At 41.4% G+C, this 13,692-nt stretch overlaps 1 protein-coding gene across 2 annotated transcripts in view; it reads left to right on the top strand.

Annotated features, from left to right (window-relative positions):
* Positions 1-267: 267 nt before the first annotated feature.
* The window catches only part of LOC135210302 (ubiquinone biosynthesis O-methyltransferase, mitochondrial-like), a 35,992-nt gene continuing 22,567 nt past the window's right edge, over positions 268-13,692 (top strand). Inside the window, exons 1-3 of one of the 2 annotated variants that reach the window (XM_064243186.1) lie at positions 268-462; positions 6,559-6,670; positions 7,750-7,995. In XM_064243186.1, the coding sequence (XP_064099256.1) occupies positions 6,573-6,670; positions 7,750-7,995 (344 nt within the window). In that variant the 5' untranslated portion in view covers positions 268-462; positions 6,559-6,572. Of the gene's footprint in view, positions 463-4,978; positions 5,028-6,558; positions 6,671-7,749; positions 7,996-13,692 lie in introns of those variants that run through there. The other variant, XM_064243185.1, reaches the window with a different exon arrangement.

Here is a 13,692-nt window from a genome sequence, read left to right as displayed (position 1 = left end):
ACTGAATTTTCTTAAAAAATAATCTCATTATGTTTTCCACACTCAAATCAAATATGGAGGCACTAATCTAACCTAGCTTAACCCCAGGGCATGGCAAAGAACGGGGCTAGTGCAATACCAGCATACATCTCGGGAATTAGCAGCCGGCCATTGATATCAATGTGTGTGTGTGTGTGTTCTAATGTGGAAATCTGGTACTATAGCAACACCAAAATTCGAAGGTCAAAGATGCAATATTATCAAGAAGACATAGGCAAAATAACAATAGAAAATATTATGCTTTTTGCATATATCTCCAAAGAATAAAATGAAAATAAGAAAGAATTCATCAGCGCCATGTATTTATTCCAAGGAAAATAAACATTGAAAAACAACCACAGGACGACGAGACAAAACAGGGAGCGGGAGCTGTTTCAGAGATCACCATCACAACTACTACTACTACTTCCTTTAAGCTTGAAGGTAAACATTGTATTTTTATGTAACTTGTTCAAAGCATTTAATTGCCAACAAGGAACCGTTTTGAGTAAGTAGACCGGACATCATTTAGTATACGTAGACTAGTAGCTAGTAATATGAAAAGGTAGGTCTAGCTCAGTACTAAATTAGCCTATAGGTTGGTAGATACCTAGCTATATACCTAGTACTAGGCTACCTACCTGGGTACGTGCAAAGTCGGCGTCTGTTACTTCCTAAGTAGGTAGCTATCCTACCTACCTGTCATCCCCTTGTGGATGTGTAAACAAATAAATAAGACGGTAAACATTCTTTCATAGACATAAACAAAGTACAATGATAATTTACCAAATAGCTAGTACTAGCTAGCTACTTAGGTATACCTAGGCCTAGTATCTTGTAGGCTATTCATAGACCAGCGGAAAAGTATGGCGTCGATTTTGCAGCTTCGCTGAAGTTGATTTCTACTAGTGTAAAGGATCGTTATGGTCTTGGCTTGCCACCTCTGTGGTCGCGAGTTCGATTCTCGGGCATTCCATTTAGGTGTGAGAGATGTGAACATCTCGACGTGGTTCGGAAGTCACTTAAAGACATTGGTCCCGTTGCTGAATAACCACTGGTTTCATGCAATATAAAAACACCATACAAAGAAACAAACTAATGTAAAGGACCTCAGTTTTGTATAGTTAGGGAAAAATACAATTTACTCCACAACCATGGCAGTTGTGACTATTTTACCCACCTCCTATTAGAGGGAAACACTGTAGTCGATCCATCGTCATCGCGTGGCTCAGCCTTATTCACTCGATATTTAATTGGTGAAACAAGAATACAATTACATCTTTAAGCATACCATGCAAAAGATTGAAGTTTCTTCAACATAGGGTAAACAACCGCATAGCCTGGCTCAACTCACCGACGATCACGGCATGCCACACTCCGAAAAAGTACTTATAACGCGTCCTGACACCGGAGATGGGCATCAGTCGCGACTTGTTGTTGGTGAGAGACGGAGCTAAAGAACCTCTACTCTCTTTTCAAAGTAAGTATTTTCTCCAAAGTTAGAAATTAGGGTCAAATTTAAAGCATTAAACAGAGGGTAGTGAAAAGGGTGTCCAACGCAGTACTTACGCTTCAATATTTTAGAAGATCGACGCCATCTCAATGTTTGCGGAGTCGCTTTTGTCAACAAACTACCCATTTCCTGTGATAAATCCGCACACCACTTGTACCCACAGACGCTGAGGCGCTTTCATCACAATAATCGGAACACGGTCCCTAACCACGATATTTTTAAGGAAACAACTGTTTTGGTAGAAGAAGACGACGAAGTGTGCACTAGATAAGTTTTAAGTCCTATATTATGACGTCACGACATCTTGACTTTCATACCTATTGTAAATGAATTGCTATACTCAACTTTCTTGCAGAACAGTTTACCAGTTATTCATGCAGATTGTTATCAGCTATTCATGTAATTGTTATAATCGTAATGCGCATATATATCTTAATTATTTACTTTTTGTATATATGAAGATGTTTTACTGCCGGATTACCGCCGTAGTGTGACGCAATCACTTTCGGTCCCTGGGCCTCTGTCTGTTTTCGCACCATAAGAAATTAATTATGGGGCCGAATTTGCAATGACCAGAAAGTCATTAAAAGAGGAAAGTTAGCATTGAGGGGCATATGTTTTGATTGAGAAAAATACAAATTTATACAATAGCTAGCTTGTAAAAAATACTTGATTACAAAAAACTTGATTGACAACTAAGCAGCATACCTACTATGGGTTTCAGAGACAGTGCAAGCACGTTTTTTGGCAATATTTCTGTAACGAACACTCGTATCAGAACAAGATTTTGCTTTAGTGCATTACATCCAGTGCCGTAATTTATAAGGGTATCGTGAATCACTAATCGTAAAGAATAACGAAACTTGTCCTTGTACCAAGAGACAAAAACTCCATTATCCAGAAATGGATACGAACACACGTAAAAAGCTCCACCTACCCTCCACCGCCACCCCTATCCTTCTTCCTTCCTTTCTCTCTCTCTCTCTCTCTCTCTCTCTCTCTCTCTCTCTCTCTCTCTCTCTCTCTCTGTTGCCAATTGGTGTGTTCACCCTCCAAACTGGGTATAAGACTTACACAAAATGTGGAAATTGGTGAAATTAGGCTATGTATTGGAAGTATATACGTATACATAAATATTAAAGCAATTTTATCATTATTGCATTACTATGACAACTAGAATTCATGGAAACAGTTTATAATAATGCATCGGCATATGTGTGAAGCTCCACTAATGTGGCAACGATGATTTTGCCATTCTTAGCATGCAAACATTAAAGGTTACATTTATTTCTGGCATAAAGACTTAAATCAATGAAAAGTGCTAGGGAAAAAAACAAAAAAAACATAATCCACTTATCCCTAGTCTGCTCCGCTATAGTTTTCGGCAGCCAGATGTACGACAAGGTTAGAAACATTGGATTGTATCTACTTTAGAAATATCTGTAATTTTTCGGGGTAATTTGGTTGCAAAAAAGGGATAATAGACATGAATTAAATAAACATTTTGAAATAACAAAGTAAAGTTGAACTAAATAATGAGTAAAGTAAACAATTAAGGGAATAAAACGTTGCAGTGTCGTCGTCTGCTGCTCATAACTGTGTTTGTGGAGTGCGCACTTAGGAACCAGGAACAGCAACGTGGTTCAAGTGCAATGTGGAGTGAATCAAGACCAAAATGTGTATAATAACAATCAAATTAGCACTGTGGAGTTTCAGTTGTGATGGCAGTAAGGATAAAACCACCGATTACAAGGTAAAAATGAATTCAGTTCAAACCATGACCCCGGGAATAACAAGTTTCATACTTTCACTAATATAGGCAACAAAATGTTTTATTGTGCTGATTACAACTGCAATCTTGAGTAAGATCAATAAACATTACATATATATGCTAACATTGTTCAAATGAGTGCTGGGAAGGCTGGGAAAGATGGTGTTCATCCGTGAACAGACCCGTCCAGCCACACGATCGCCGCCATATTGGATTTCAAAACTGCCTTGAAAACATATTTTACGAAGAGCGTCACATGCGTATTTTAGTTTGTATGGGGCTTTCATATATCACATTATGTTGACAAAACTTCAATCTTTTGAATGGTATGCTTAGAGTTGTAATTGTATTTATGTTTCACCAATTAAATATCGAGTGAATAAGACCCGTCCAGCGTGATGATGGTGGATCATCTGTGATTGTTTACCCTAATGTGATATACGAAACTGCCATACAAACTAAAATAAGCATGTGAGGTCTTCGCAAAATATGTTTTCAAGGCAGTTTTGAAATCCAATATGGCGGCAACCAAGTGACTTGCCGTTCGTAACCACAGCCAAGCCACCATCTTTCACATCCTTCCCATCACTCATTTGAACAATGTCAGCGTATATATGTAAGGTTTATTGATCTTACTCAAGATTGCAGTTGTAATCAGCACAATAAAACAACAGTTTGTGGCCTATATTAGTGAAAGTATGAAACTTTTTATTCCCGGGGCAATGGTTTGAACTGAAATTCATTTTTACTTTGTAATCGGTGGTTTTATCCTCCCTGCCATCACAACTGAAACTCCACAGTGCTTATTTGATTGTAATTATATACATTTTGGTCTTAATTCACTCCAAATTGCACTTGAACTGCGTTGCGCTTCCTGGTTCCTAAGCGCTCACTCCACAAACACAGTTACAGGCAGCACACGAGTACATGGTTTATGAGGTGCAAAGCTTTATTCCCTTAATTGTTTACTTTACTCATTATTCAGTTTAACTTTACTTTGTTACTTCAAAATGTTTATTTAATTCATGTCTATTATCCATTTTGCAACCAAATTAACCCCGAAAAATTACAGATATTTCTGAAGTACATACGAGCAGACGACGGCAAAGTGACTCATCGTTGCCAGTCTAGTGGAGCTTCACACATACGCCGATGCATTTACAAACTGTTTCCATGAATTCTATTTGTCATAGTAATGCAGTAAGGATAAAATTGCTGTAATAATATATATACTACAAATAGATACACTAATTTCACTTATTTCCCTGGTTTTGTGTAAGTCTTATACCCAGTTTGGAGGGTAAACACATACCAATTGGCAACACAGATAAACAATTGAAGAGCGCGAAGAATGCCGGAGGTACCATTCACAAGCAAAACTGTTGATATTTAAGTCAGAAATCTAGTTACTTTTTCAACAATGATATTTTCAAATTAATAGTCCTGAATATGTAAAAATATTTATGCAATTCATGACCTTATACTGCCATTTAACTATTTATTTAATTAATTATCTAGTGCACGCTTCTTCTTACCAAAAATTGTAGTTTCCTTAAAAAAGTAGTGGTTGGAAGTCGGTGTTTACGATTGTTGTGATGAGAGTGCCCCAGCGTCTATGGGTACAAGTGGTGTGAGGATTTAGCACAGGAAATGAGAAGTTTGTTGACACAAGCGACTCCACAAACATTGAGATGGCGTCAATCTTTGAAATATTTACATATAGTTGTAAGTAAAAATTTCGAAAGTGTCATGGAGTTAGTGTGCACTATGTATGGCCACACTTTTCATTACCCTCTTTAATCTTAAAATATGGTCTTAATTTCTAACTTTGGAGAAAATACTTACTTTGAAAGGAGAGTAGGGGTCTCGAGCTGCACCTCTCACTACCAACAACTCATGACTGATGACCATCTCTGGTGTCAGGACGTGTTAAAGTACTTTTTCGGAGGGTGGCCACAAACACAGTAGTCAGTGGCTTGGCTAGTCCAATCGGTTGTTTGCCTTATTCCCTTGTTCATCATTTTTAGATAAATTATAGGTAGCATATGGGCATACCTAGCCTATCAAAACTCACTTGGCCCCCTAAGGGGGTTGGTGTCATCAGTGCACCCCATTCAGTGCAATGTAGTCATTACTTAGGTTCTTTGCAGCAACTCTTCAGCCCCTAGCTGCAACTACATTCATTCCTTTTACTGTGCCTATGTTCATATTCTATCTTCCATCTTACTGTCCACCCTCTCCTAACAATTGTTTCTTAGTGCAACTGCTTTGAGGTTTTCCTCTTGTGACACCTTTCAAACCTTTTACTGTCAATTTCTGTTTCAGCACTGAATGCCCTTAATTGCCCCAGTGCTTGGCATAATGCCAAAAATCTATATAATTCAAATCAAATCAAACTCTCACTTGCTCTCAAACCTTCTGTCACTCGTTCACTTCTACTTAAGATCTTGTATGACGTTGCATTAAAACTTGGTTTGATTTGCCAATACAGTCACATTTTTGGGGTATAACTTTAATATGATGCCACATGGCTTATTACTGTAGTAATTGAGTTTTCTATAGTATTTTGAGTGCTTATCAAGAATTTACTGTTATATTTTGACAGTTGGGTGTACAGTGGACCCCCCGTATTCGCGTTCTCCAGATTCGTGGACTCACACATTCGCGGATTTCTCTCGGGAACGTTTCCCTGCATTATTCGCGGAAAATTCGCGCATTCGCGGTATTTTTCTACGATAAATATCCACAAATTCCTGGTTTTTTTTATGAATTTCATCATAAAATGCACTTTTTGTGATAAAACTATTAAAAAAACCATGTAGGAAAATTTTTAGTGGATTTTTCTTGAGTTTTAACTAACAAAATAGGTTGTTTTTAGCATTTTTATAGGGGTTCCAAACATTCGCGGATTCTAACTATTCACGGGGGGGTCTGGTACGCATCCCCCGCGAATACGGGGGGACCACTGTAATTAACATGTAATTAACCTCAGAAATATGTTATTGTATGGTTGCCATCCTGGAATGCTATTAAACATGTGCAGTGTTACCTGTATGGGATCTTTTGGTAAAAGTTGGGGCCAGAGTCCCCCAGCTGAGCAACATGGCCTACTTGGTTAGGTTAGACTAATAGGTTAGAATCATATAATTTTTAATCTTAGAAAGATTAATCAATTTAGTATTTCTATGTATTACATTTAAAATAAGGAAACACAAAGGAAAGTTGTGTTGTAGTATTAACTGTTTACCATTTTCAGGTTCATGGAATTACATGAAAATAATGAAAGGGCACGTAACAACACTGGCTTTTCTTCAGAGGTCTAAATTTTTTATAACCCCTGCCATACACAACTTTTGTAGATTTTACAGGTAAGATTCTTTTGATCCATATTTGTAATATAATTTGTACGATTATTTTTTTTCATTATTTTTCCATTTAACTGAAATACAAGACTACGTATGTGACACATAAAGACAGAATGCCATAAAAGGAAAGACAATGCCCCTACGAAAGCATGATATATTATTGTTTACAAACTACAATGCCATTTTTATTGTAATAGTATTTTTTGATCATTGTTGGGGAAATAACTTTGTGTGAGGTCATCACTGATTACAGACATACCATTGTTCTTCCTGAGCCACTCACTTTTGCTTGGGATAAAAGAATTATAGTATGTAGCATTTGTGATAGCCAAAAGAATTTGCACTGCATTTATATTTCCTTATGAATATTTAATCTGAACTTATATGCTTGTAATTTTATCTTAATTTTGTTTATTTCTTTTTTATATTATATCCTGTTTTTCTGTACTAGGCTATTTTCCCCACTGAGCCCTTGAATCAGAAGCATTCTATTTGTTTTTAAGCCAGCAAAGACCTAGTGACTTCTCAGTTTTTCATATCTGAATTTTCTTATAATTTAGGATATTTTTACTTATGTAAACACTGAATCTGACCAAGAAATACATAAAGAAACTCTGATTTTTCTTGATGGAATTAACACCAACACACATTTTGTTAAATTATGGCTGCTGCAGCATTTTGGTTTACAACAGTTGTCCTGTACCTGGAAGTAGTCAGATTTTCTTCTTACATATACGTATCCCAATTTGCTTTCACAGTTTACTGGAACAATCATATATAAAAGTGTGAGAAAATAAAAAAGCAAGAAACTCAGTGTTTTCTTTGTGAAAATATCATAAGTAGTTATTGTTCAAGTAAACGAAGTTTATTTGTGACATGTACCCATAAAGTTTAGACAATTTTTTATTAATACAAACCTCGTAATTGGACCTATACTTCTTATCGGCATCTTCATAAAGCTCAGGAATGACATACAGCACTGACATACACTAAACAGTCACTGTGTGAGTGGAATAAGTAATATATGAGTGTAAAAGAATTTAATTATTAAAACAAGTTACCCAGTTTTATGATTTTTGCAGCAATACAATAGAAAAGCAAACACAGAGAACTGAACAGTCTTCCAGAACTTTACCACACACTGAAGATCATGACACCTCATCAAGCAGCAGTAGTTCAGATGACTCAAGTTCTGATTCTGACGGGCATGAACAGGGTAGAGAATCAACTTATATTGAAGAAGAAGTTAGTAAATTCAGGGCTATGGCAAACATGTGGTGGGACCCTAAAGGTGATGCCAAGCCACTTCATGCACTGAATAGATTAAGGTAAATTTTATATTCAATTAAAATATTGATCCTTTGTTCATGTAGAAAATCTTGCATTTACTTTTTATATTTTAGATTCTCTGCTTCTTGGACAAGGAGCCAGTAAAAAGTTAAGTAACATTACTTTGGTCAAAATAATATATTTTATTGTAGTGTCTTACCGAACAATTATACAGCCGTGATTTCCACGAGCGGCAGGAGACTAAATTCAAATTTAGCGCGTAGGCGTCGCCAACACTGGTGGTGATGACGTCATCTCCCTCCACTCACGGGAGAACCAGGTACAACTGCCCAGGTGAATCCAATTCTTTTCCTGCCGGCGTCCGGTGAACATCGGTGGTCGGTGCGGTTGGATGACTTTGCTTCGCTTTTTTCTAGTGGATTTGATCTTCGGAATTGGTGAAGTACTCTTTTTTGGCGTTGTTGTTTATTTGAATACTATTTAGGCGTTGCCATGTCGGATTCTAGTCCGTCGGGAGTTAGGTTTTGCATCTCAGGATGTAAAACTAGGCTATCCAAATTAGAGTATGATTCTCACACTAAATGTGTTAAGTGTAGGGGACAGGTTTGTTCAGCAGATCGAACATGTAATGAGTGTAGTGATTGGACTGATTCTCAATGGAAGTTTTTTAGTTCATACTCGGAGAAATTAGCGAAAGACAAAATAGGAAAGCAGCGCTTAGGGAAAGAAAGCTTAGCTCTGCTTCTTGCGATGCATCTGTTCCTTCTGTTTCTCCTCAAATTGTTATGTCTCCTTTAACTACACCTCCTATTCCTCCTACTAATCCCACTTCTCCGGCTTCCCATGTAGTTTCTTCCGATACCATTGCCAGTCTTGAATCGAGGTTCGATCAGAAATTTTCGGTACTAGCGGATACGGTTATGCAACTTGGTAATTCGGTTAAGACTTTTTTGGAGAAAGCGGTTTCAGGTAAGAGTGTAGTTGAGGGTGCGTCTGTCTGTCCTGACACGTCTCCTAGACAAAGGTCACTGTCCAGCTCCCCCGCACCGGGGAGAAGACATACCGGAAGTCCAAGGGAGTCGATCGGGAGTTGCCCACAGACAGGCGCCTCTCTTGTTGAACCTGTTGCGCCTCAACAGGACTCAGTTAAGCGCTGGAAAGGTGTTGCGGTTAGACGCCTTTCGACTGATTCAGGCGATTCGTCTCCGATCGCGCGGCGCTCTTGGCGAGATTCGCCCGTTTCGCGTCCCTTAAAGAGGCGTTCAGGCGCCGATTCTTCGCCTCCTCCAGTCTAGCGGTATAAGGAGCCTGAGAGTAGTGTTGCGCCGCGGCCGTTAGCGGCTCGTTTTTCGCCTCAATCTGTTCCTTTTTCGGCTCCATCGACTAGTAGAGATTGTGGTAGAGCTGTAGCTAGCCGTTCTAAGGGTGTTTCATTAGGCGCTTTCTCGTCTGTTACGCCTGATGCGCCTGTTTCGCCTCGAATTTCGGTGGCTCAGGGCGAGGCGCAAGTAGTTATTCCGCCTCCTGCTGAACATTTAGGCTCTTCCAAGCCTCAGTTAACTGTTTTTGATTCGTCTCTGGCGCCTTTGCGCAAGCAGTTAGAGATGTTAACCAACTGGATGAATGAGTCCAAGGGTGGTTCGAAGCCTTCAGATCCGGTTGTAGTCCCGTCTACTTCTTCGGCGGTATCGGAGAATGAGGAAGAGGTAGAGGAGGAGGATTCACATCACCTTTCGTGTTATTCACGTCTCCTTAGGTTTGTTTTTTCTGGTATCTTATCCAGATTATTTTGAGAAAGCGGCTCCGCGCTCCCCGACTTCGACTTTTTTGATGAGGAGGAAAACTTCAGACCCTCTCCTCCCAAAACTTGTTCTATCTAAAGCGGTTAGACATTCGTTGAAAGAGACGGAGAAATGGATGTCTATGAAAAGAGACTTAGGGAAGGTGCTGTTTGCTTACCCTCCCTCTAAGTTGCTTCGTAAGAGGTATAGTTTAATCGACTCCTCTAGAAGATCTGCTTTCGCCGCAGCGAAAGTTTTCTTTACAGCGCCTGAGTTGGACCACGTTGTAAAGAACCAATTTAAACTTTTGGAAGTATTTAGCTTCCTTGATTGGACTATTGGCGCTTTAGCGGCCAAGATCGAAGACTGTCCTTCTCTTTCACAGGATTTAGCGGGGGATTGGATTGGTGTTCTGTCCTGTGCGGACAAATCCATTAGGGATGGATGTGATGAGTTAGCTTCGCTCATCGCCTTTGATACCCTTAAGAAAAGCCAACTTTGGTGCTCCTTTGCTTCTAAAGGGGTTACTTCCCAACAGAAGTCTGCTCTCTTGTTTGCTCCTTTTGTGAAAGATAACCTCTTTCCAGACGATGTAGTGCTGTCAATTTCGTTGGCACTAGATAAGAAATCTACTTCGGATTTGCTGCCACAGTCTACTAAGAGACCTAAAGCTCCTTTGGAGACTGTTCCTTCTGTTTCCCCTCTGGCCCAAGCGCCTTTTCGAGGGAGAAAACCCAAGCGCTTCTTTCGGCCGAAGTCGAATTTGCGACCTCAGTCAAAGACCTCGGCCAAGGTTAACAAACCTTCCAAATGAAAGCTCGGTTCTTCATGCACCAGTGGGAGGCAGGCTGGCTCTGTTTTGGGAGGAATGGGAAAACAGAGGAGCAGAAGCCTGGGTAGTGCAAGTAGTACTCAAGTTTGGCTACCGTATTCCTCTCATTTCACCTCCCTCGCTCTCACCTGTGCCAATTCCATTCCAGGCATACTCTCCGGGCTCAGACAAATTTCTGGCGCTAGCCGCGGAAGTGGAAGCACTCATTCTCAAAGAAGCTATAGAACAGGTAGAAGGGGAATTTCCTCCAGGCTTTTACAATCGCCTTTTTGTAGTTCCCAAGTCATCAGGGGGCTGGAGGCCGGTTTTGGATGTGAGCGCCCTGAACTTGCATGTCCAGAAAACAAAATTTCATATGGAGACCACTCGGTCGGTTCTGGAGTCCATCAGCTGGGGGATTGGATGGTTTCTCTGGACATGCAAGACGCTTATTTTCACATTCCGATTCATCGCGAATCTCGGAAGTACCTGAGGTTCATGTTCGAAGGCAAGGTGTTTCAGTTTCGGGCGCTTTGCCTCGGACTGGCAACCGCTCCTCAAGTTTTCACCAGGGTTCTATCCCCGATAGGAAGCTGGCTGCACATATTAGGAGTAAGAATCTCCCTCTATCTGGACGATTGGCTTCTCCGGTCGGAATCAGAGAGTCGGTGCATGAAGGACCTTGGAACAACTCTGGATCTTGCCAGAAAGTTAGGAATTCTGGTCAACAAACAGAAGTCCCAGTTGGTTCCATCTCAGAGCATCCTTTATTTGGGGATGACTCTGAATGCTCAAGTTTTTCGGGCTTTTCTGTCCCCGAAGAGGGTCCAAGGCTGTCTGGAGACAGTTCAGGAGTTCTTGGACAAAAAGGTGAGTTCTACCAATCAGTGGATGAGGCTCCTGGGCAAATTGACGTCAGTGGAGAAATTTGTGACGTTGGGAAGAGTGCACATGAGACCGCTGCAGTTTTTTCTGAGAGCCTCTTGGTGCAGGAAGACGCAACCGGACTCGATTACCTTTCCTGTCACAGACCAAATAAAAGAGGACCTAAGGTGGTGGCTGTCTCGGGCAAGATTGGAAAAAGGGTTAGATTTACGACCCATCCTCCCGAACCTACAGTTCTTTTCCGACTCATCAGACACAGGTTGGGGAGCCCTGCTGGGAAATCAACGTGCTTCAGGAGCTTGGTCGGAGAAGGAGAAGAAGTTCCACATAAATGTAAAGGAACTTTTAGCAATTTTCCTGGGGCTCAGACAGTTTCGGAACTTAGTAGAAGGTCAGGTAGTGGCAGTACATTCCGACAACTCCACGGCTCTCTCGTACGTGCGGAAACAGGGGGGGACTCAGTCTTTCTCTCTGTACGAAGTGGCCAAGGATCTCCTCCTGTGGACAAACGAAGCGAATGTTCAGCTAGTCCCGAGATTTGTTCCGGGAAAGATGAACGTCCTGGCGGACGAGCTAAGCCGTCAACAGCAAGTGTTACCTCTGGAGTGGACTTTGGACAACAAAATTTGTCAGAAACTTTGGCGCCTTTGGGGACGACCGTCCATAGACCTGTTCGCGACTTCAAGGAACAACCGTCTTCCTCTCTTTTGTTCTCCAGTTCCAGATCCTCTAGCTTGGTCGGTGGACGCAATGCTGTTGGATTGGTCGGGTCTGGAAGCTTATGCATTCCCTCCGTTCGGTCCTAATAAGAGAGGTGCTGAACAAGTTCATGTCGCACAGCATGTAACACTGCTTTAATCGCTCCCTTTTGGCCCAGGAAAGAGTGGTTCCCGGACCTTCTCCAGTTGTTAGTAGACTTCCCCAGGCTTCTTCCTCCAGAGAAGTGGCTTCTCAAACAACCTCACTTCAAAAGGTTCCTCATGGAGCCACCGTTTGAGCCTTTGAAGTCGGCTTCACTCAGGAATTTGACTAAAAGACTCTTTTTCTTATTGCACTAGCTTCTGCAAGGCGTGTCAGCGAATTGCATGCTTTAGACAAAAGAGTCGGTATTGCAATACACCCCCTGAACACCTGAACTAGCCCTGTCACTTACCAGCCCGAACCATCATTTATTAAAAATTTACCAAATCTTTGGTTTAAAAATAAACGATCAGTGTTGCCAATCTCCTGGCAACACCCTCGTTACCTAGTTACCAGCCCACCGCTAGTAGCCCTGCCTCACGGGCCGGTCACACCTGCCCTCTCACGTTCAATCACTTATCGTTCGCAGTGGAGTACAGATGTATCCACAGCGAACTCCTTTTTGGTCTGCCCGCCTTCATTTGCACCTTTGATTTGATTGAATTTGGTGACGAATTACGCATCCCTTTGGATTACGGTTTTGGATTGCTCTTAATACCTTGTCATTAGACATTGATTCTGCAAAGGAAGAAACGACACAGGCTACGACAACGACTACTGCATCCTCGGCCACGACATCACAGAAAACGACGAGCGGAAGTTCAACAACGTATCGTCTTTGCCAACAATGCAAGAAGAGGATGAGTACCCTATGACACGATAGTCATTCCTTATGCGTAAATTGTAGGCCTGTTCAATATAATGTAAAGACCAGATGGAATGGTAATGGTCAGGAGTGTCTTTGGACCAGATGTTAGGTATCTCAAAACATAGGAAAGGTCTCGTATTAAGAAGTAACTGTAGGCAGGAAGAGACTAACGTAGATCAAGATAAAGACTTAGAGACAGTGCTCTTTAAGAGACTTGAGAGTACGCTGACATCGAGTATGACATCTCTGTTACCGATTTTATGTCAAGATTATGCGAGGATAGATCGAGCAATAGGGATACTGAAATTACTAATCGTTCTGTTCCAGCTCCCCTGCCTGTTCCAGAATCAGCCCTAACCGGTGCTGGGGGTTATGGGGATCCGCAAGCCCACGGGCAGGATCCGCCGTCCCCCCTGGCGCGGAGCAGGCAGTGGTTGGCAGCAGATTCCCCTTCCCCCGATGACATCTCTGTTACCGATTTTTAGGTCAAGATTATGGTGAGGATAGATCGAGCAATAAGGATACTGAAATTACTAATCGTTCTTTTCCAGCTCCCCTGCCTGTTCCAGAATCAGCCCTAACCGGTGCTGGGGGTTATGGGGATCCGCAAGCCCACGGGCAGGATCCGCCGTCCCCCCTGGCGCGGAGC

The sequence above is a fragment of the Macrobrachium nipponense genome, chromosome 39 (assembly GCF_015104395.2).
Source record: "Macrobrachium nipponense isolate FS-2020 chromosome 39, ASM1510439v2, whole genome shotgun sequence".
NCBI classification, from domain to species: Eukaryota; Metazoa; Arthropoda; class Malacostraca; order Decapoda; family Palaemonidae; genus Macrobrachium; species Macrobrachium nipponense.
This window is presented reverse-complemented; position numbering and strand designations above follow the sequence as displayed.